The 26121-nt window shown below is 37.2% G+C and overlaps 1 protein-coding gene across 10 annotated transcripts in view; it reads right to left on the minus strand.

The window, feature by feature from the left end:
• The window catches only part of LOC126053490 (neural-cadherin), a 254021-nt gene that overhangs the window by 37699 nt on the left and 190201 nt on the right, over positions 1–26121 (minus strand). For all 10 annotated transcript variants that reach the window (XM_064035018.1, XM_064035016.1, XM_064035017.1 and 7 more), the window contains one exon: positions 15436–15579. In XM_064035018.1, coding sequence (XP_063891088.1) covers positions 15436–15579 — 144 coding nt within the window. The remainder of the gene's footprint in view (positions 1–15435; positions 15580–26121) is intronic.

A 26121-nucleotide genomic window follows, 5' to 3' on the forward strand; every position in this document is an offset into this window, starting at 1 on the left:
GATGGAAGTGACATGGTCTCGTTATCATGCCACAATGTGCTTTTTGCGTCCGTCCTTGCTTCCCGACCCTCATATTACAATCACATGTATTAATAATTTCTACATTAACATTCCTTGCATCGTAAATATTCTTATTTCTTTTCTTTTACCGACATTCGTGTAGACATGTTTGTGTGCATTTGTATGAAAATTATGGTTTTCAAATAACGGAATTCATAGCTAAAGCTTCTTTTTGTATAACAATGAATATTAAAATGAGGAAACTTTTGAAACTGCACGGTGCAGCAATTGTAAAATTGAAATACATAATTATGACGTCCGTTGCGGCTTAAGCGAGTTATTCATTCAGCTGACCGTGTGACATGCGGGTGAGCGGCAACCGCACTACATGTCGTTATCATGTCGGACATTAATAAAACTCTATCCAGCAGCGATTCTAACGAGCATACCACAAACTTGGCCCGTGGGGAAATATTCAAATGGTGCACTGAGAGAGCAGAGAGCGCGCACAGCGCATATTGACGCGGGTAATTATCGCGCCACGAAGATCGCGCGTCCGCCGTCTGCGCTACAGTCGTAACCGCTGCACGTCGGCGCCACCTCCCCATGCGGATCCTTTACTTATAGCAGTATTTTTATGGTAATTGCCACCATTCATCCATACTCAAGCATTTCTCTAAAAATATTTTACCTCTGCAAGCAGTCATAAACTTTTTACGAACGTAAAAGCCGCGATAACGGCATCGTACTGCCGATCGCAACTAATGAACATCGAAAGTACATTTGTATATTTTCCTTCGACAAAGAATTCCAATAAGTCTACGATGGCTTTTAATCCGGAATATCCGATTAGTTTTCGACAAACTGGATATCCTTAAATCTTGGGTCCTGAATTAATCGACTGTTCCGTGAGTCTAATTACCGAGATAATGGTCCCGAGGTTTCAGCATCTCGATAATAAATACATACTAAACACGGTCCTCGCGCAAGCACTGCCAAGATAAGCGTTTAGCATTTGTGTATTTAAATTATGCCAAAGTTTAATTTAGTTTGTATTGGTGGCTGCCAATTTATAATAATTTTGTTTAATTATTTGAGTTTATGTATTAGTTACAGGCCAACAAGACGTATTGTTTGTTTGAGAGAAATGCGGAATGCTATCGTAACAAGGAAGCGCAATTAATGGATGACTGACTGTGAGTCGGAGCATAAGGCTGTAACCACGGCTGCTCCGGAAGATAGAAACAGATTCTAAGATTAAGCCCGACTTGTGACTGCGCTGGCTTGCACATTCGTGGAATTGTGGACTTAGAACAAAGCCTGGTTATCCTTTGCGATTGTTAAAGAATAAGGACCGCAGTCACAGCAAATGCTTTCATATTTTTTATCAAAGGACTTAAGATTGAATCTTTTTAATATAGATGATAAGAAATGTAAAACACTGAAATCAATATCGGTACTTTTAAGTTAGTATACCTATAATTAAGAACTTATTTTTTATTCTTTAGTAAAAGAAAATTGCTAGTTGTACGTAAAATACAATACAATACACCTGTCATAAATTCTGACAAATACATAAAAGATATGCGCGTTCTATAAAAATAGTAGCACTGGAAAACAACAGTTGCTGGTAACATATTGTAGCTATAATACTATCTGATATATCAATCGTAATGTTATTCATGAATGTTAAAGCGGGTATGTAACATAGGTACAAGAATTACTATTCAGTGGCTCGGCAGCATAAGAAATCATGACTGATTTTACGATTCCCTTGTATTTTTACAGCAGCAGTATATATACCCGCACTCTATGTTTACATAGCACGCTAAGAGGATTATTGTACCCCAAACTGAAATAAGCATAAGACGTTTTTAATGATGTATTTGTCTGGGCATGATTGTGTTTGAGATAATCCAGATTACAGATTAATAGGATTCTTCTCTCGAGGTTAAAAGTCAGACGGATGTCATTACAAGAGAAATGATTGAACGTACAACATTTCACTATTATTCCTGGAGGCGGGAGAGATGAACGACTGATATTATGTATCAAGATATTATTTATGATCTTTGTAATGTATATCTATGAGTTATATCTGTTGTGGATCCTAGGCAGTGATATTTTTCACTTGTAAATATAGTCATTTATTTTCTTGATCCTCTGAATTGTTCAATTTAAAAACCAAATCTTATCTATGGCCTACTTGTAACTGGTAAAGTAACTTTCAGACAACGCACTGGAAATATGTAGTTTTCTATATCCGAGACACCTCTCGGATTACTAAAAAAGTAACTATAATACCCTGACGTGCACTTTTTACATGTTATCCACTAATGAGTGAGGAAAAAACACATGTATGACCGCGAAAAGTAGTATACACGATTGCGTAGTTGCGTGTTCAAAAAAAGGTTCTTTTGTTTTACCCAAAAGTATAAATAGTAAAGTAGGTTGCCAGTCCATCAGCTCGAGGTACGTCGGCAATTTGTTTACTTCACTTGATTATAACAAATTGCAGCGGAATGATAAATAGTTTGTGTCGTTTTTAATTCTCCGAGAAGGGTGGGCCAAGTCAGAAGGAAAATGCGAGAAAAACACTGGGTATCATATTATTATTGTGAGAATTTTTGCCGTATTTTGTGGGCGACTGTGGTTTCAAAATGTCCGTATTTCCCGCTATTTTTGTGTAAGGCGCAGAGATTAATGGCCTTCGTGATAGAAACCGCGGAGAAACAATATTCAGAAAAACCGCGTTTAACATGAAACCACGAAACACAAACAAAATATTAACAATTAATTAAATTTCGAGTATAATTTATTAACAAATGAATGTTTTAAATAAAATTTTAATAGGTTCGTGTGAAGTGTAGGGTTAACTTCAATTATTTATTGAATGTGCATCATGACTTTTGGGAAGCTGGAATGATGTACTTGAATGAGTTAAACCGTCATTACATTTTGGTATGAAATTGCTTCTGATAGGAAATTGTTAATTTCAAGGTATTAGTTGCTGACCGATCCTATTGTGCATAGCGTCAGCCGTCATTGTCAGGCTCTAATTAGCCTTCAGAGAATGTACCCCCACAATAGATAGGCACCTGATCATTTGGTGATTCTGATGCAGCTAGTGATGTATTCAATCGTCAATCCTTGGCAGCATGTCAGATGCCAGATACATGTCGGTAATTTGAAATGTTACAGATTCATGTTAATATAGATATAACACCCATGTGGATGGAAAACTAATTGAGAGAAATAAATTTTGAACAATATGCATGTATTGTATAGCTAGTGTTTTTTCTACTTCAAACAATGAATATTTCATCATACGAAAAATCTGTGAATTCTAAAATGGTTTTTGCAATTTTTTCATATATGGGTTCCTGGGTGGCGAACTCGTGCGTATTTTTGGGTTTTCCCATATGGAATTTCTGAGTAGCGGCCCGTAATCTGAATTCGTGCCGGATCGACGGTAATAGACACGCCTCGTATTACACGGGACTTAACCATGGCCGGGAAATAACGGCTCTGTTTTGTAATTATTTCTCAGAACCGCTTGCATAACTACCCGCTGAACATATTCCACGATACATGAAATATCGTGTTGTCTCTTGCGTCAATTCACGGTTATATTTGTTGCAAAGATACATAAACCGTTATGTAGTTTTGTGAGACATTGTCAATAGTGCAAGTAAATAGGTCAAATACAAATACAGGTTGAAATATAACAAGCTACATAGTGTAATATAACAACAAAAGACGTATAAATTACGGAGGAACACCCACATCAACGCTTCCCTGCATTCGAACAGAAGGAACTCCGAAACAATAAGAAAGACTTCTCGCTGTAAGCCGATTATGTGAAACCAGTTTATTTAATATAGGAATAATAATGTAACATTACCTATATTTTCTCTGGGAATAACGACAGAAGTGTACCAACGAAACATAATACCAGTTGTTTAAATGCCATACTTACGTAATCAATACAATGACAGGACCTAACTAAAATAAATCAACAGCACTTTTCAAAACCCGGGAAACGAACCTGAAATTACAAGCAAAGCCGTTTGACATCGCCTAACAAAGAGACACTCAAAATTTAAAAATATCATGCCTCCGAATGATGTTAGAAAAACAACTTGTCAGTGTCGTATCTCTATTTCAAAAAGCGGCGGTACATATTTTAAGAGTGAAAAGCTCGCGGAGGTAGCCATTTATTCAAGGCACATTGTTATCAGGGCACATTGTCAAAGAGGTGTTTAAGCTTAGCCCTCAATGAGCGACGCGCGAGTAAACACAGCCGCCTCGGATAACGCGCTCAAAAAATATCACGCACACAATGAATGGCGAAGAAGAATGTACTGACATTATAATTTGACATTATACAAAGGTATACCTAACTCAGTAGGTGTTTATCTAGTGTATTTTTATTTCTTTCATTCATTGTTTTTTTTAGACTACTCAATGAACATATTAAAAGCTGACGTGTAACGATAGTGAATGAATACTATGACAACGTATGCATCGTAGCCGCGTAGCATATTCGTAGCACGAGAGCGACGTGCTACGAGTATTTGCTACGCTTGTACGTGAGAAGAAAATTCGACTGAATTGACGCATTCCTCATTATCGGCGTTTACAAAATATATATCATTAGGTGGAGGCAGGTTATTAAGATGATCAGTTAAAGTGAATAGCTCTTTAAAAAGTACTCAGGTAGTTTCAATAAATAATACCTACATGTAAAAGAAATATACGCGCATATATTTTAAATGAAAGTAGCAAAGTTATGCGTAACCAGCCGGCACTATAAAGTAGCCATTTAATTTTAAAAAGCATTTCAACTCGTTCCGATCATACGTAATGGCTTTTAACTTATTTCAATACTTCACTTTTATGCCTTAATATTCGGAAGCGAACATAATACCGATGATAAATCTAAACGATATTTGAAAAACGTTTTTAATGGCGTATTAATTTTGTTGAAACTGCTCTTTTATTATTCAGCGTAAGTCTAAACGACGGCAGTGAATTTATCGTATCAGTTGAACAGTCATAAACAGGCTGAGAGTTAGAGTTCAGGAACTAACTATGTCTGGGGAGTGGCGCGACACTTAATCAGTGGGAAATATAGGAGGCGTAAGAAATAAAGTAGGTAGGTAAGTTGCGACAGCTTGACAGCGCCGGCGGAGCGCGCCGCCCGAGTCACTCGCTCCTGCACAACTTGTCCCGAGTTCACCGCATTACACGAACTACCACCCGGACGACTCACTCACGCTCCCAAAAAATATTCCCGTTTAACAGCACGCGCAACTTGAAATTAAGTCCCGACTGTTGCTGACTCCGCTAACAAAATCATAATGTAATTTGTCAAGTGTCACGGGAATGCGTACACACTCCACCGGGGAATACCACTCAAGGATTATGGCATGTACCTACAGGCTCATATTGATGATATCGGTACGACGAAATTGCCCTGATTCAGCTAACTGAATTTACCTTCATTGTCTTATTAGATTTAATCTACTTTATATTCAGGACACGGTGTACCTTTTAAAATAATCTCCTATAAATATCTCTTAAGTCGTTCCTAAACATTTTAAGGACTTAATATTCTCAAAGAACAATCTATATTGCCAGGAAAGACCAATTAATTTTACTAAAAATATAATACTTTCCCATCTTAACTTGCAAATGTCTCTTTGCGACTGAGACGAGAAACTGGAATTTTTAAATATTCATACGTAATTTAAATATAAATAACAGCCTTATGGAGATTTGTTGGTTATTGTGATAATATAAGATGACTCTTGACAATTACACTTACTTTGTGCTTTGTGGAATATCATTTTATTTCATTAGATCTTATTACTTTCTGTTTAATCACTTTTGTGCAGATGAAAACTTGCAGGTATGCTTTGTTGTCGTTCTATTATAACTTGCTAATTAAATTAGTGTCTAGTAAGTCACGTTAGCAAATTGCATAAAGTTTACAGCGTTCCCCAGTAGGTAAAGTCGTGAGGTTGCCCACATATATAGTAATTTTCCATTATTGCTGAGCTGAGCGACGTTGACCGTTCTCGAGCAATAAGCATGTAGGGCAAGCGGGGCGAGTGCGGGGGGCGGGGCGGCGGTGTGTGGGACTCTGATCGTTTACGTCACGGCGAATTAGCGAGACAATCACTCAACGTGACGCTGTGGGTCGAGCGGCCCTGTGGACGCAAATGGAGGACTACACTCCAGACGAGTGACCCTCCAGCTAAGGTTGACCCAAATGTGTCCTGAGCGACGCCTGTGTCATCTGGCAAACGCTACCAGTTAGAGATATCTGGCCCAACAATTAGAGCTCATCAATTAGCTGAGTCGACACTCGACAGATTACTATTTATTCAGTGCCGCAAGGCGGTGTATGCTCATTAAACTGATACAGAACTGAGGTCTACATTTATTAAAATTTGGGTTGCCGGGTAATATATTACTCTGCGAAAAGGAATTAAGAACTTAAGGTACGAATAGTATCCCAAGCTGTACGTATACTGCTTTTAACGAGCGACTATTTAAACATACGAGTGGTTAGAGGCGCGTTGTAATTTATCAAGTATTTCAGAGGGTTTCTTAATTTATGCCGTTGTTAGCCGCGTTGACGTTGGTTTTATCATCCATTAGCGGCGGCAGGCGGAGTGCGCGCTCTGCTCAATGTAATCGCGCAAGTTAAAGATGAGAGAAGCAAAAGGCGTCTACAATTAAAGCGTGTTATTAATGCGTCGGCTGCATAATTAATTAGGGCAACGCGCACGCCCGATAGTGCACGATGCTCATGATTTATAACCTCTGCTCTAAAAGATAGTCCAGATTCAAGGATCGAGTTAACTCAAGATATAAAGTAACCTTATGATTTATTCGGCGCTCGAAATTATACTATGATTTATAATCTCTTAACAATATAAAGAAATACCTTCGTGCTCTAGCTCGCCTCTATTCATGGCAATTATAAAGATTTCTATTCAAGATGGATCGTAAAAATAGTTGTAAGGTACAGCTCGAATGAGTTACCGTGTTACCTGTCAAGGTTTGCTGCAGTTTGTTATAAAGCACGCGAACTGTTAATTTATCAGCAGTACTATGTCCCACATTTCTCGGTTCAAGATGTGACGCGGGATCAAGATCAATGTACCGCTGTACCTGCAGTATGCGTGACCGAATTAATTATTAACAATGAATATTCTAGTCTGATCAGTCCATAGTGCTTCATAAATAAAACATGAGTTTCGGGTAATACAACAAATCTATAATTTAATTTCAGATTGACATAATTGAGGTCAGCTTAGCTCGTAAAGTACGTAATTTATAGATGGACCCCAGAGAATGTGATAATAAACGACGAATTAACGATCGCATTGTTATTTATAACGTTGAGGTTTGGAGCCTAGATTTTAATTTGGTCGCGATCATAATTTATTTCATAGAATCAGTAGCGTCGACAAAGTAAATGATTACGTGCCGCGGTGTAATTTTATGGCATTCACGTAATTACCCATAACTATGTTTAGTCGAATGTACGAAGTTCGAGGTACGGATAGTATCTGTGTGTCTCATAACTCATTACCTGTGACAAGCAGGTCGCGTGCGGCGCGGCGCGCACCGCGGGCGCAGCGTATTTCCTGACGTTTGTATTAATAAATACTTGTAGTAGGTGGACTGGAGAGAGCTCAGACGGCGAGCTTCTCATTACCGTCTGTAGTGCTCGCGAATAATAACGTGTGCGGTTATATGAGTTTGGGAATGACGTCTAATTAGTCATTGTGCTCCCTCACCGCCTCGCCGTGATTGCTTTATTACTGGCGCCTGCTCCGTCTTACAAATGAGAATTTTCTTCTACCTTGAAATTGTTATTTTTATTTCAAAAGCTATATCGATTGGTAGTATTGTACAAGAGTACCTATGGGTTGAGTAATAAAAATGAAACATGACGATTCGTGCTTAAACCTTTTTAGAGCTGGGAGTAAATTTTATGCGGTAAATTCTGCGTGGGTAGTTAAATTCCCACGCAGTAAAATGATAATCCTTTAACGACAGTTGTTAAAAGTTTTTAATGTGGTAGTGATTATACGGTAAACTAACTGTTGTATAGAAACATACAATATTTTTAATCAGTTGTGGTAACCAAGGCTTAAAATTAAATTGATCTTCCGTTTGAACAATTAAAAGATTTATAGTAGCTAGTGGAAATCTATATGTTCGTATAAATCTGTGTGTAATGTTCTGAGAGGGCGATAACTGTGGTCATCAGTCAAGTAGGTATGAGCCAGCGCCGCATTGTCAAGCTGCGACATTCATAATGGTGAATCAATTACATAATGGCGCCTCCGACGGGATCTCACACCGAGCCCTCAATATCAGAACAGAATCAGCATTTCCCGCATTCCCATGACAATGATAAATTCTTTCAAATGACTACAAGCTATTTTATTGCTTTCAATAATAAACAATTTGAACAAGTATACCTATTGATACAAATAAGATAAAAACTTTTTCGGCCTAGGTATTCATATTCTAACAAGTTTATATCGAGTTTCATGTAAATATATTACCAGAGTTAGCACAACTTACCAATAATAACATACTTACCTGGCTAAACTTTTAACGATGAATTCTCCGACGGGCTGCTTAGATATATTTTTACCTTTAATTCATTGAAGCGTAAAAATCGCCGGGATTCAATTCTCGATAGTTTCATCCCGATTTCGTTCAGTGAATAGTGTGCTTATATGTACAGTATTCGTATGTGTGGGTGAGACCGAAATAAGCCAGTTTCGATCCTGTCGTACAAATCAAAAATGCATATCGGAAACACATACCGCCGCACACATACGAAAAAAGAGCAAAGTTATCAATAGAAAGCGAGGGTACGGTATATTCTGATTCGGTCGATTTGTACTGAATGTGGTCAATCAATTGTATAGCGAATGTAATCTTCATTCTTTAGTGTAATGGCCCTGGAGTAACGGACGCAGGATCTGTTTCGTCCTAGACAACGGCACTTACTTCCAGACCTTCGGTTTAATGGTGCGGCTAATTGATCCTTACTGGGACAGATATTAACTGATTATTCAATCGCAACTGTTGCTCAGACTGCCACTTATTCAATATAAGTTACTAAGTTAAGTAGCTGTTTAATATAAACACCTCATGCAGGCTGGTCGGCGTTTCACTTATCGCCCAAATTAACATAAACTGGAAAATGAAATAGCACTCGCCATATTTTTGCGCTTTTTCTAAAACAGTCACAACCAAGCGCGTCACATAAAATACCTACCTATATCAAATTCCATATTTAAATACCTTTGTTCACGAAAACAATGTGAGAAATGTAAACCACGTTTGCTGAACTAACTTAACGAGAATAAGTTACTGTTTGAAAAGCTTTCACAGATACGGCTCTCTTGAAATTGTTCACTTGATTAATGAGATAGGGAGACAAAGTTATTCGTTAGCTTGTCTGCCACCTAAATCAATCTAAGTCTAGATCATTACATTATTAAGAATTAATTGAATAACAAATAAAAGTTAAAGTAACGATTCCAATGATAGCTATTTCTCGGTAAGAGCACCGCTATATTGAATGTCTGCAAACAGACCGTTTCACAAACAAAAATATTTTTGCACGCCGGCTATTACCGGAGCGTTCAAGTTGCTATAGCACGTACATACGCAATAAACCTGGCGCGTTATCTTTAAAAATATTTACAGTTCCCTGGCGCAAATAGAGTCATTATTTAAAATGAGAACATATTTCAACCCGGAATATAGCAGAACGATTACACTGGTCCAGTTGCAACGCCAGATAAAATTCTAATTTGTCATGAGTACGCGGTGAAGGCGCTAGTTGTATATATGTTTCACGCTTAATTTTCTCGAGGAAAAAGAAACGGAGGCAGTTAAAAAGCAAGATTGAATCGGTACGTCCCGGCGACATCTGTTGGAGACGGAGATTTTAATACGAAAGAATGCAGCTGTAAGCGCCCGTGGCGATGCTGCGACGCGACGCTGTCGACGTACAAAAAATGTTAACTCTAATATAAAATTTAGAAGTATCAAGAGTCCCTTACCATAAAATTAAGGCCTTTATAAATCTTCCTTCATAGAAATGACGTGCAAATAAACATTGAAATTCCATCTCTGCGTGACCGGAGCTTAAAACTTGATCTCTCTGAATTCAGCAAATTTAATTCTATGAATGGATGCTAGTGAAATTGAGATCAGCTAAATGTCTTCTGTATAGTAACAAGTAGGCCAGTGAGATGGAATGTTGTTACATTTTCTCTTTGTGTACACGTAAGGTCGGCCACGATGTTTACGATACGAACGTACATAGCCAGATAGTTTGCAAGGCGATTCCATCTCTAAGTAGTTATGTTACCTATCCAGTGAAGTTGATACAAGTCCGTTATAACAACGTATGCAATTCTAAGTTTTGCATTGAGAGCTTAGTACGACAGTGTCGTTTATTGTAAGTAATAACTCAAGTTGTGGCGGAGTTACGCCACACTTGTAAACGCTACACACAACTTCAAGTTTGTGTACCGACGATACGCTTAGTTACACTTTTGTTTGAACATACACGTTTATCTGCCTTTTCGCTAAAGTTAATTTCGGAAAGAAAATAACAATAAGTTTTTTCTCTTTTATTCGCGTAAACCTATGGATTCAGGTACTGAACGTAAAGTATATAAGTTCTTTGTTACATTCGTCCGTATGATAACAATTTCGTAAAGCAGTAGGTAATAAGCTACTATTATTATTCCATTCGGTTTTTCTATTCAGTACACCGCTACTATACTATAATACCTATAACCTAAGTAAATTACATAGTAGATAAGTACCCAATGATTGTTAGATTATTTTTGGATAAGGTAATTTGATCATATTGAAAGTAAATCTTTGTAGATAGAAAAGTATTTATTTAACAAATTACCAAGCAATTCCTTGAATTAATGATAATGTTTTAAAAAAGGAAAAAGTGAAAGAAAGTAATAAAAGATTGAAAACACTTTTCGACTGAATGTTAGAGAGCTCTTAAACGTTTGTAGGACCTAAGGCGACGTAAGTTTCCAAACGACGAAAGGAATTTATAACTTCTACAAAACGAGATCGTGTTCTATCATCTTATACCTACTACTGAAGTAATTCAAATAACTCGCTCTTAAATAAATTTATAAAAGAAAGGAGGGCGAAGTCTGATATTTTAATACTATTCAATAATATTTTTGCTCTTTGTCTTTTATTATGACTATTACAATAACTGTGTACTATAAAGGATGGATAGATACGAGGCAGCTTGCACAGATTATTACTACGAACGTCCATTCTAAACATGGTTTGCGTTGCATGGTACACGAACAAAAAATAAATCCAATTTCATTATTGAGTAGCTCTTGGTGAAAACAAACGGTTGGACATCAGCGACCCCAAAAGATTTACGATGTAGTAAGAGAAAATTTTATTATACTTTCAATTCGTACCAACCTTCCAAAATAGTCTAGTGGGTATTATAAAATAACCGGTACCTCTACTTGCTACCTCTACGTCCCCGAGACTATTTTCATCATGACCAGATTGCCCGTAATTTAAAGCATTACCGACCTTAAGTTAATTATATTATGAAGTCAAGAAAATTACGTTTGCGACAGTACCTAATGTCATTATGAAAAGGTACGGAAAGGTTGTGAGTTTAATAAGGGCCGTATTAGAGGGGTGACGCCGGCGGCGACGTGTAGCGCTGAGCGAAGGAATTCTCCGATATATAATGTATCGCAGCAACTGTGCGAACTCATCGATCAAACGTAAGCGCTACAGTTGTTACTGTGTGACGTCGCACGTAGGCGTACTTGCCAGTTCTCGGGAAAGTTTCGTGTTCCATGTTCGAACTAGCGCTCGCCGCCCGGGCCCGGTGACACGCTCGATGCCAGCAATATCCATAACGTTGAATCTACTTGGCACTACAAAATAATAACGCCAGCGATTCACCCCCAACGCTTGGATAAGCAATATTATGTATGTGCAGCATGAGCTATACCCGTAATGTGATATTTCATCATTATATACTCTCTATAAAATGGTTTTATAAAGAGAATGATTGAGTACAAACCGGTGAATGGAAAAATATGCAGAATTCAATTATAGGTACCATGTGATGGATATTTCAATTTTTAAATTTAATCCACTCTCTTTACCATAGTTTCAATTTAGTTTTCTTTATAACTACGTATTTCATTCTCATAGACGAATAATCTTGTATTTCGTAATAATGTGTATACAAATTCAGAAAACTGAAAATCTTACAATGCAAACTTGGTAGCCGCATTTTATATCTTGGATAATAATATTGCACGATTTGAATATCGCTATTGTGATTTAAAAATAATGTCCACATACATTCGAAGGATATAATCGAATTTAATCTCCCGTATATCAGACATGTCTAAATAAATCGTAATTAATGCCGAGATTTTAAAGCTTACGTAAAACGATACTTTCAAACGAATGTCCTTCTCCATTCTATTTACAAAAGAAAATGCTTATGCGGCTTATCCCAATGTAAAATTTATGTCTTTAATATCTTGAAAATGTCGTCATAAGGTATAAAATACACAGATTTGTATGGTGAATGTTATGGGTGTATTCCGCAACCGAGATTTTTATTCCAGCGTTTTTAATACTCTTGAACAGAAAATCATTTTTATAAGCGTTCCCAACAAGAACTTTAAGTAGGTGTATAGCCTCAAAATATAATAATAGCTTTTGTTGTAATTAAATCGGTTATTATGGAGTTAATTTCAGAACGGAAACTACAACAATGCTTACTTTTTAATAACAATAATAACTACGTCAACCATTTCTTAGATCGACTTAAAAGAAAACGGACAAAGCGTCAGCGGAACAAAGCGTGTGAACAATGGCTAAAGAAAAATACATACTAAGTACAAAATGCTTTGTCAATCCAGGCTTTTAGCGAAATTCATTCAAAAAGATTGACTTCGATTTCTATTAATGTTAAACATTTGTTATTGATGGACGGACACGTGCAATTCATTTTAAACCGGTTTTATATATCCAAATTACCAAAACCCTTTCCATTTTTAATTTAAAACTCATCGAGTCGACATAAAAAACAACAGTTATTTCCTACAGCGTGCGTGGCAATTTTGCCATTTTTCGAAGCACGTAAATGCGTGTTCACATACATGATTGAAGTGTCATTTTTATTGTAAATATTTAATTGACTTCCAAAAAGGAGGAGGTTCTCAATTCGGACCTTTTTTTATAAATGCATATTCACAGCATTATTCTCACAAAATGTAATATCTCGGAAACATACGCAGCCCTCACTGCTTTGTTACTTTGATGAGAATCTGGTATCTGAGGGCACGGCAGTGCCCCAGCCAAGACTCGAGCAAAGCGGGCACGGCCGTACCATCTTTTCTCGAAGCGTTTCGCGGCTATTTCAGCCCCCTGTATCTTCCATGTGAACAAAGCTAGGAGTTTAGGTTTTCGATGACCAAGAGTAAGTATTAGAACAAGCTCAGTCCCAAAATTACAAGAAATTTGAATAAATAGTTTACGAGTTATGAGCGATCAAAGTTACACCATTTTGTCACTGACTCACTCACTGACCGATCATCAAAAGTCTAAGGTACTTCTAGCAAACTTAGAACCTTCAAATTTGGCACCAAGATAGGTTATTAGCTACATATAAAGGAAAAATTATAAAAACCTTAAAACTTAATAAAAAATAGGAAACAAATTTATATTTGCGGTTTTTCAAGAACATTGTGTATGAATTTTGACTGCATTGATAACTTTGTTATTTATTTATGTACAAAATGTTACTATTTGTTTTATTGTTACGTAGTGTGGTATATTGTTAATATGTATTAAATATACATACATATGAATAAAAAAGCTAGGTTAAAATAAAATGAATAATGATAAAATCTTTCATATTAATGCAGTGCGATAAATACTGCATGCTCGCTCGATAGATGGCGTTGTCCTGGTCTAAATCGCGCTACGGTTTTAGTTAAAAAAACAATTTCATGTGATAGCGCCATCTACCTCTGAAATAAATCTCTTTTATTCTAAAAGATATTCGATTAAAAATTCGACAATTTCGAAATTGTTTAATTTATTTAAAAAATGTTGTTTACGTGCTAGTTTAGGTCTACATATTTAGTTTGTTATATATTTAGTTAGTTGCATGTAAGTTAATTTAATTTGTTATATACTTAGAGAAGAAGGAGACCTACAAAAATAAATTAGATCCCACCAAAACATTAAATGTAAAAAGCCAATCCTCTACGCAATTCCTCCACCGTAAAAGTTTTGAGATCGCATAGAAGCCAAGTCCTGTTCAACTTTATTTGTAATAATAAATCAATATTTTGTGACTATATCAATAGTTTTGTTCACATTACAATAATATTGTCTTGGCCATGAGCACAAGTTAATAGTCGCTCCCTGAAATAATGTGTAAATACCATTGAATTGATACATTCTATATGGACATGATTTTACGATTGGACTGATTGGAATTTGAGATCACCATGGACCAAACATGCGCCATAGTAAATGTGCAGTTCATGATTTTGGATGATACTGACTGTCGGTCATTTAGTAACAATTGAAAAAACTAAAAGTATTTAATTCTGTGATATTAAACTTCATGATTGACTTTCACCTCTCCAAGATATGCTGTATTATATTTGTAGTTTATTGTGCTCATGGCTAAGTCAATATTATTGTAAAGTGAACGAAACTATTGATATAGTCACAAAATATTGATTTATTATTACAAATAAAGTTGAACAGGACTTGGCTTCTATGCGATCTCAAAACTTTTTACGGTGGAGGAATTGCGTAGAGGATTGGCTTTTTTTACATTTAATGTTTTTGGTGGGATTAGGTAGTTACGGGACAATCAACGACTCGATTCAATTTCAATAAATGGCACAAGATTGAAACCCTTAATCTATGTATACAGCGCTCAGGTGAGGTATATTATGAAGACGTTCGTACGTAATATCTTCCTTAGTTCGTTATACATTATTCTTGTCGAAGCTAATACCATTCGATTACAATCCGAGTGTAAGGCGGAATATCTTCGGGACACAGCGAGTGATTTTCTTTGTACAAAGTTAAGCGGAACTTGATCCGATGGCATAAAATATAGCGGCCATGTGCGGAACTTTTTGTTTTGTTTTAGATGTTCTTTCCTTGTTGCAATGTTGCCTCGCATTAGGGTCGATGCGAATATTTTATATAAACACGGCACTTGTTAGTTTGTTTTAGAAAAAATATGAATTTTGGTAAAAGTTTCGGATTGTTTGTTGGTGAACAATATTTTGTGTGTGTATGATAAAGCTATGTACTTACATTCATCGTGATCTTTGGCGGTGACGGTGAGTACGGTATGTTGGATGTCCTCATTCTCGTCGACCTCCGCCTCGTACAGCTCCTTGTCGAAGTACGGCGGGTTGTCATTCTTGTCAGCGATGCCGATCCGGATGAATTTAGTCACTGGAAAAGAAACCTTCTTTTAATATACGTCATACTGGTACAAATATAAAAGCCTTGACAGCGTTATTGAGATGCTGTATGCGTATAAGTTGAAATATAGTTCGATACTTGTTTGGCTATAAAATTAAGTGATGTATTGCGCTAGAACAGAAGAAAGCTTTCAGTGCAAAACTGACTGAACCGGGAGGGCACGGAATACTAAACTTTACGAGCCATTCAATAAAATGTTATTCAATATCGATAAGTTGTCAATCAACGTTTCTTTTTCAGTAAATTTTCATTGTATTACTTTCGGTGCAAAAGCAATTTGTCCAAAAATTTACAATTATTACGCGCAAATAATTTTGTGTAATGGCCAAAGAAATGGCAAACAGCGAACAAGAACTTGTTCACGAATCACTGGTCGTCATCTGAGGTCTCTCGCTTCACAAGATAAGTAAAAAGTAAAAACCTTTGCGAGAAACTGTACGTCAACGTGAATTATGCACAGTTCTATGAGTTTGTGTGCCTACTCGCATTGAACGTGTTTATACTCGATAGGCACACGATCTGAAGCTGCTTTCAATGTTGGCATTTTGTGAATATTACACGAGTTCACTTGAGACAGCCAATTGATGTGCGATTACAGTGGCGGTCTGAGCACGTGAAGGTGTGGCGTACATCCAGAAAGAATATTCTTTTTAGAGTCTTTGTTAGACCACGTTTTTAAAAAATAAACGTCCGAGTATTGCCGAGGATATTATTTTCAGCATAGTTTTATAATACAGATAACAGTTTGAACGAGAGCGCTCGCTAGTCTAATCGAGTCATCTTGCGATCGCATTAGTACTGCTTATAATAAAAAAAATATCTTATCTGCCGAAATGGGGACAAGTAGAAGAGAGAATAACCGAGCAGAGCCAAACAATAGAATCCTTTAATTTCCACATTTTCCAGCCTCGAGATGGTATCGGTGTATTTTTCAACTGCTCTCCGCTACGTTCATTTCCGTTTTGATAGACAGTCTTGCTCTTTGTGTACATTTATAACAAATATTTATTTCTATTAGAATGTCCACAACGCTGTACAGCTACGATCAACGATATAATCAAATTGCTCCACTTCGTTCGTAAGTAAAAGTATAGGTATGATAGATTAATCTGATTTCGTAGCTGCTCATGCATCAAGATGTATTCAGATAAGTGAATTTGGCCTTGTTCTTTGTAAAAGCTTTTGTAATAGAATCCTAATTGGACAACATCAAATGAACTCTAAGCTGAGTTCTCGAGAGAAATCGTTTCTAAAAAAACGAATTCTAGACGGAAATTGCTTTCGTTTGAGGCGCACTCTAACAATGATAAATTAGGACCCCTCTGGGCAAAATGTCCGGCCGCTTTATTAGCAAACATACGGAGGCTTTTAAGCCCAGCTCCAGTAATCTAGCCCTTATCTTCATTGACATAAAGCCTCTGGCGACATGGAAAACAATGGAGGATCCAACCGACCTGCCTCCGCTTAGCCCGACTTCATCTGTAACGAATTGGCGACAAAGCCTTTAGGACACCTAACTAATGCTAAATTACAAATCAAATTATATTATGTAACTACAAATATTGGCCGAACTTATAACTTGAATTAATTTGTATAGTTCAATGAGAAACTAAGTTTTAGTAGGCCAGTTCGTTTGAATGTGTTTGAGAGCATAATTGAATTCTCTGTCTCAATCTCAGTTATAAATATTCAAGTAGGTGTACACTGTACATCTATAATAAAATTACGAAGGTATAAATTAAAAGGAATTTGTCACGTACAAACGGCCGGACACAACATTACGCTGCAAAAACAACGCTTTGTTTATTAGCAATTGGTTTTATTACTGTAAATCTAGACAGTACTGTGTGCTGTTGTCGAAAAGACCATATTTTGAATTGAATAATAAATTGGAATGTTCGGGAACTTTACAGAAGACTCGTTACGTTTAAGCGTCGGTGTGCTCGGGCCCTGATCCCTTACTACCGCTTAGAGGATGACCATGAAACACCGTACCGCTCTCCCTTCCTGCAAAGCTGAGACTGCTATAAAAACTAATCAGGGACGCTAAGAGCGGTCTAACGATGCCGGGAGCGACTTTTTGACAAACACGCGAGGGGCGGTCTATCCCAAACTTTGGCGGGACAATTTCGTTAGCGAACTTTTCTGTCAACGGTCACATAAAACGAAACCGGCATCACCCAGTTATAATTAAATAACCCCAAGTCGATAAAATCAATATACTTTTTACTCTTTACAGTGTTGATATTTGAAATTGAGTTTTTAGAGTTGTTTGCATTTGTTCGAGGTAGCTATACATAGGTACTTATTGTATGGAAACATAAAGCTGAATCAAATAAGGACTAATTGACTTAACACTGTTATGATATCCACATACTGGGAATGTAAATAACGTTGGCCGATGCGCGAGTCGTAGCGAACTCTTATAGGGCGCATTATATACGCATTATTCTGTTTCCCTATGTTGATTTACAGCATCCGTGGGAAACTTCATGTTTTTCTTTCGATCCAAAATAAACATGAAAATTATTGATTACACTCGACAAGAGTAAAGCCTTCTTTACATAACCGTGATTGAAGTACAGAACACAAATAACCAGTTTAGAAATCTTAAAATAGTTCAGTGGGAACAAGCTACGTTCCACGATTGGCATCCAGCGAATCCGTTCGATCAATCGCATAGGTTTCAACATTAGTATTCCCCTTGCACAGCAATCAAACGCAGCGGTACAGTAGCGTAACGAGCTTCCTACAAACTATATCCTGTTACCTACGAGTATGGTGGCTCAGCGGATGTATTCATAGCGCGCGCCCTAAGGACACATTCACACAAGCGCTAAAAGCATGTTGTACTTGTTAAGTTTTTGAGTAGTGTACACTAGTGAGTGTTTACGATGCTGTTTTCATCTCCATTCAGTGAAATGACAAACAGCTGCGAGCTCGCGTCCGCCGAGAGCGGCCGGCGAGCGCGGCCTACTGGAACGAGCGTCAAACGTGCGCTATCTAAACATAAATTAACGCAATTACCACTTAGTGGTGAGCCAAAGGAACACTTTATTGTGCTGTTAACTATCATCATTACGAATGTGAGGTAGTCCGTGTGCAGATTTATGAAACACGGTTTCAGTGCTAACAAAAACAGGGGTATTTACAACTTGTGGCTTTGTACGCGAATCATTTAAATATTACTGGATAATAGTTGTTAGGAGTTTCACAATTACAATTTCAAAGTTTTAGTGCCCAAAAAGGATATACATCAAACTGTATTTACTAAAACTAAGCTGCAAATACATTTGCATAATCTCGAAAGTTCATGCAAAACAGAGGGGTCTCGGTAACAAATAAGTTATATATTTTTATAGCCTCAATAAATATATTTTAATACTATGGCAACATTACTGGAGATTTCCTTCTTAATTTCAAGCATAAAATAAACTAATGCTGGTTCAGTAAATCCACTAAACCTACTTTTCCTAATTAAAATTGCGGTTTGTAGGTGTGTGCATTTAGGTTAAGAGACTTTATTATTTCACCGGTCCTAAGATAACGATTTAAATATTCCATGAAGCGAGCTTGTTCATTAAAAATAGCCCGGGCACCGTTGTCCGAGGAGCTTATCTGCAGGACACATTCACACAGCGGTGTGCTGATAATGAAATTCTTTATCAAGAGGTGCACGGAGTGGCGGGACGTGCCTCTACGCCGCCGAGCCAGGCGGAAGGTCGAGTGCCGGATTATGGAAACAAAGTAGATACGACACTCTATATTGGTACACATTTTTGGTCATGCAGGACCTCCGAAATCCCTTCAGGGGCATAAAGCTCGCTTATACACCAGAATGAACTAAAGGAAAAGGGTAAGGAGAGAGTAGACTAGCAACCTGTTACAACGAAGCCTTATTAAACCCATTCCGTTTATGGCATTTAGCTGTAAGAGCACTAACGCTGCGAGTTAGATTCACTTACTGAACAAGTTAGGTTTCAAATTAACTTGTATGGCATTGTGTGTGTGAACAACTAAAACTACTTGATGGTTTTTTTTAAATAAGGTAAAACCTTAAAGCTCCCTGTGCTTCCAAGTTGGAGTTTTTGCTGTGCCCGTCCGTCTTGTCCGATTACAGACAAAACAACGGGGGCTACTAGTTCGCGTCTCGAATCCGTAAAAATCCAACGTCCCTTCTGCAATCGTCTTATCTGATCAGCCCGAACTACTTTAGAAGATAAATGGGGATTGTTCTCTTTCAGTGAAACCGATTGAAAACCAGTGCTAAATTTTAAAATCTATTCTTAGCTGCGATAAATACTGGATATATTTTGGATCTTCGAAAGTAAAATAGTTTTATTAGTCTTGTGGAGAGCCTTTATGCTTTAATGAAGATTTACGTCAAAGACTGACATATTGAGACCAAATTAGTATTCATGTACAATACGTTTTCTTAGATAATTTTATAGAAACATTCACATCTCGCATAATAGGGAAATAAAACAGCAACTACATGCTTCACATTTCTAATAAAAAACTCGTAGAATGTTTTTTTTTTTCTTTTATATACCCCAGTACACATGCATAGCGTTCATTACTCCGATTCCAGTTTCAATTATTAGTAGGAACGGGATTTTTGCGAAGCTTTCGATCGTTTCAGCGGTTCTCTTTTTGCGTTAAACGGTGTGTATCGTAATGGTCTCGGAAACAATAAACTACGAACGGTATAGCTTTGCGATTTTGCACATGACATAAAGCTATGTCCATGCAAACATACGTATAGACCCGCGTTTACATAATTGGCAGAATGTCCAGTTATAAATCAATCTTTGATTAGAGTAATTGGTGGCTCGGACGCAAACAAGACTAGTTCGTCTACATGTATTTTTATTTAGTTCCATTGAGCGGGCGGGTCCGCCTCGCTGTCTCCATTCATCGACCCACCGCAACATTTAACGCTTTGCAACTCTCAAAACGGGTCAGCCAAGTTTAATGGATGAGTGTAAAATTCCTTAATTGGATTCATTGACGAGGTGTGCCGCGACAGTTTGTCATTGTCTTTAAGCTGAACTACCGGTTAACCGAACTTCCCCAAGTACACAAACTGGGTAAAAGCTAAGAGTTGGGGCAGCCTTCGAGATATATTAGTTTACAACTTGAAATGGGAGTCATGAATTCCCTTTTAGAACTTTAATTACCAGTGTCTATACGCTATATGGAACCTTTCAAGGAGTTATTTCTTTTTCTTTTCTCAGTAGTTTCGTGTTATAGGTATTGGTGTCTTCGCAACAAAAAACAGATGAATATCACAAATCGGGTTTTGATTTCCCCAAGGAAAGCTGCCGGTCGTATGTGTATGATCGCGGTCATTCCCGATATGCCACGGGATCGTTCGGAGAGTCTCGGCAGTAGCGTGACGCGGGTCTCTATCTGTAGATTGGCCGATACAAAGGTAAATGGAAAAACAAGACATATTTACGACGGTCCGTATTCTCACATTTTCACGGCAAAGGTACGCGATAAACCCAAACTGCTTCGACTACGCAATATTCGATTCTGGTCGATATAACTTCAAATAAATCGGCAAACTTTGAGAATAAACTTCCCCACGTACCGTTACAATGAGGCCAATGATTTTAAAATGTCTTAAAATATCAAAGTTGTTGTTCGAAAGTTAAGATCTATTCAATATTTTAGGGAAGAAGAAAAAACAATTTCCTAAAGGAATATACCTCAGAGGCGGAAAGCAATCTAATAATATTCAGATGAGGAGTGAAAGGATATGAAAAATGTTATAGATTTCTGTACGAAGCAGCGCCGCGGGCATCGCTGTAAAGCTTTATATTGATAAATACAACTGCGTTCAGCACTATCATTCGAACTATCGCCAGCTGTCATCGCAGCCTTTACACGGAAATACCAATATATCGATTTTCGCGTGTCATTTAACACCCAACTTAACATTCGACACTGATAAAAACATTGGTACATAATCTGAAAACACTTAACGGTAATTCATTTGTACAATTTATATATGGGAAGTACTAACTAACCATATTCGATCATATAAAATCGAATGGTCAGAATATTTCGTACGTAGGTAGTGCAAGTGGAGAGCCGAGTGAACTTCATAAACAAAACCATCGCCACGGCTTTCTGTTTGAGCATATAAGCGTTTACTTTGGAAATGTTCCGAAACTGGTGTTGGCTATTCGAATAAATTGAGGTTTCGTAAGTTGTGTGAAAAAGCACTAACTTGTATCTAGGCTGTTTGTTTTTGAGAGAGGACTGCACGTCCAGAGCGTTGACGTTAATATAGACGTGGGTGCGGTCGATTTATACTTGATGCGGTTAAGACTCGTGCCAGTCGTTTGAGTCAATCTGGATAAAAGTTGCCAACATAGAGAGCGTGTCTTGCTATACACATAAAATAATTATTAATTTGACGAGAAGTTTCAATATTTGGAACTCTATATCGTGTTTATATTTGTGTGTAATAAACACACGGCTTTTACCATATACCTAACCCAATTCGGTAAATTGCAAAACTTTTCACATATTAGAAACTTCCGGCAAATATTCGGTATTTGGCCAAAATATCAATCTCCTACCACGATATAATGTGTGGGGAAGTTTACTGAGCTGCAACAATTCACACCGCAGAATAGCCACCACCACGTTCAAGTTTAAGACAAACATCCTAAGTTCAAGGAAACCGATATATCCAATTACATACTAGTAGGTACAAGCGAAGGTAGGTTTTGGACAAATATAATTTGTGACGCAAGGATATTGAACCGCCTTGCGAAATCGTGTAGTGGGTGGCAATAGTAAACATTGTTCAAATTAAATAAACAATGCGTAGTAGGTGCAGCTCTCTCCGCACTTCTGTCGAGAGTGAGGGTCGGGGGACCGGACCGCATAAAAATCTAGCATGTAGAGGCGCGTGCCACTGGCGGCCCCTTGACACGTTTTCATAATAATGATTCACTAGATTGCGTTTATTAGCGCATTTATACAAATTAATTGCGAGAACGTGCATTGTCATTAACCATTACACAACATAATGTTACAAACGGCTTTTAATTATATTTACAAAAGTTAAATAAACCACGCGCAGAATATTCAATTACTTGAATACGTCAAAGGGCAGGCGGTAAGGTGTGATGCGAGGATAACGGAAATATTTTATGTATTTTAGATGGTGTTACAAGTCGTGACTTCCCAAAGGCATATTTTCGCATCACTATCGTAAGAAAACTAATTTCGCATGTTTGCTTGGCAGCGGGCGCGTCAACGGCATTCCTAAGAAATGTGCGGATCGCTCGGATACTGCGTCGGTTGTGATATATCGGTATGTCTACTTGCCTATACTTGTTCTTCTCTCTGTTATTGCAAGTTTATTTCTCTCACTGCGCCTTCATTTGGTAAAAATGTATGCGTGTGAACTGGCCTGAATATTTGTTTCAATAAAAGGATTGTAACCCGAAGTATTCCACTATCGGGATTTTTAGCAATTAAAAGCAACGAAGTGGCTTCCAGTAACAAAACAAGTTAACAACGTCAGGCTTTGTGTTTGAATGTTAATTGATTTTTCATAGATTCTTGCAGCGACGCACAACGAACCGGTATTTTTTGTCACAAACAAACAATATGTATGTGCGAACGCGTACTGGCCGCGCTCATATTGCATTTTTATAGCGCTCCCTGTTTTATAGCTTGGTTTTTATTTTTCATATATGGGACTAATCTCGATGAACATATGGTTACCATTGCCGGGGACGTTGCTCACATAATATTCCTTCGCCTAAGCTTCAAAAAGTTACTAGATATTCAGAGACCGTTGAAGGTTCTTATAAACACGATTTTTAGCCTAAGGGGCTCAAACTATTGTGAATAGTTATATTCTCATAGATAATCTTATTTCAGCAACAAGCGCTACTGGGGAAAGATGTACCAATTTACTTGTACTTATTAGCTTACTTAGGGCCCGTCTTGCTACAACCTTTAATTGGACATAACAAAATAATATGAACCAAAATTTTCCATCGTGTAACAAGTAAGCTAAATAGGTAATATACCAGCAGCCCTAATAATTATTTCTCTCTGTAGCGGCAAAATCTAAAAATTTAAATTTCAAATCGATGCTTTATAAAATTCGCCTGTGATTCATTACGCTTCATACCCACACCGAAGATGAATATTACGCCGCAAGCCAAAATGAAACGATATTATTCAAAGAGAATTTTCATTAAATATATTATTGGATGTCTATTACTTGGATCACCTCTACTGATAAAGAGAAAGATGAGGCAGGATAAGCCAGTATAGGGTAAGTCTCACGCAGGCCGGATTGTGCTCGTTAGCAAGTGTACAGCGGTTTTCAATAGGACGCATTAGTATAAGTGGGTTCGGATGGGCGTGGATTGGCCATTGTGCTGGATTGTGTCGATTACATTCGCGCACACACGGGTCCCCGCGGATTGAGTTATTGTCTCAGGCCAGGCCGGCGCCCGGCGGCTGGTCTGTCGCCCGGGCGGCGCGGCGCGCAGGTGCATCACTAATGCCGTTTTTTCTAATATAATCCCATTTGCATGGAGACGTGTTGCTATTTCTGTGCTAAGCTGTTTGTCGCACTGTTATTACTTTGTTTGTTTATGTTGTATTTCTATTACATGCATTATTAAACTGGATAAGTTATTCATATGAGAAAAGTTAAGTTACGCTCGACGCATAATTACAAAACCTAATTCATGAGGAAAGAAAAGGAGTCTTCAAATGACAATATAACAACATAAAAAAGACTAGATCTTCAACGACACGCGATTTTCGAGTTAAATATTTGGCGAATCGTCCAATTTTCTAAGACACTAATTAAACGAATATTTATGTAGATACCAACTTAGATACTAGCAATCTGCATAACTCGTAAGTACCCTCTGTCGAGGACTTTTAGCTTGACGTAATTAATAAGCGTCATTTTCAGGATTCTACGTCACTTTCAGTAGCAGAACATTTTTAAAAGATTAAACATTATTAATAGCTTTTTAGATGAACACTAGGTATTACGATGAATTATAAGAAATATAATTTTTATGTGATAAAATTCCAAATACAAAAAAATGGTTCTATGGTATTTTTAGGACAGCCTACGAATTAGATGAGAGGTCTCGCTCATACTTATGTGCTATAAATACCTTACGTAATTGTACCTTTGAATTCACGTCCCGACATGATCTTGTTGACTGACATCTTAGTTCAGTGTGATCTATTTATATTTGTGTTATATAGAAGGATATTATAGAACAATGACTTACTTTGACTACTAACTTTCATAGTAAAATAATACGACCAATTATAATGTTTGGCAGAGAGTTGAAATTTGATGCGAAAACCGCCAAACGATACTGTATAAAACATTTCTTTTATATGAATTACAAGCACAAACTATATCTTTTAGAAAACCTTACTAATTTTATAAAAGCTCTAATCAATTTGGCCAACATTAGTTAGGGAGTTTAATAAGTACCTGAGTCCGCGATGTAAATATAATATGTAAATTGAAGTTAATAAGATAAAACGAACCTTTCTGCTAAATTCTAGTCTAAATTGACCTTTTAAATACGTACTATTTGTATTATTTTGTGAAAAACTAATCCTTTTAAAGGCTAACTGAATGTTATTTGCATTATAAATACTGAGTTTCGACAGGAGCAATGATACGAAGCTATTGGTTCTATTGCTGGAATTCAGTTATAACTATCGAAAAATATTATTTTTTAACGTAGGTATGTAGTTTCCTGGCCAAAGCCAGCAGAAGCTCTAGTAATACACAGAGCAGATTTTCATGAACATTTTCCTGTACTTACGTACATAACCTAAAAGGGCTTTGCGTATTTTTAATGGAATTTTATGTTAGGTACACCTAATCCTTAAGGTTTCCGTGATTGATAAGGGTACACATTACTACGCGATGGATTTGTCTGAGTAATATTTCGCAAATTTTAGTATTTTTAATATCAAATAATTTACCTAAAATAGCTAAGTTCGAAGTATACAGTTGTAGGTCTACATAATCGAGTGCTATGTAGGTAAATCTCGTAATTAATCAAATCTCTCGTATTCGATCATCAGCGAATCATTTGGCAAATAATTCCGTGTGCATTTGCATTTACGGGTTACTCGAAATGTTAGTCTATTTGTTACTGAGTGGAATTGCACTGAAGGAATATAGCCTTAGAATATCGGGATATCATTAATGTTTTAAGGACAATAGAATATCCTGGAATTACATCGTATCAAAATTATTTCAGTGCTTAGTTTGGCTACAGATGGCTCGGATGTCTCCAGACATTCACTGTGTTTGTAGTTTATTATTGCTCTCATTATACAGGGACACTGGAATTGGTCAACAATCCGAAATTCAAAGTTTAAATGACTGCTGAATATTCCGACGCTGATTTCAGAAAGCAGAGAGGAAATTGACTGGGAAGTCAGTAAATTGACAGATACTCTACGTCTAAAGTATCT

Source organism: Helicoverpa armigera, chromosome 6 (assembly GCF_030705265.1).
Source record: "Helicoverpa armigera isolate CAAS_96S chromosome 6, ASM3070526v1, whole genome shotgun sequence".
In the NCBI taxonomy this organism is placed as follows: domain Eukaryota; kingdom Metazoa; phylum Arthropoda; class Insecta; order Lepidoptera; family Noctuidae; genus Helicoverpa; species Helicoverpa armigera.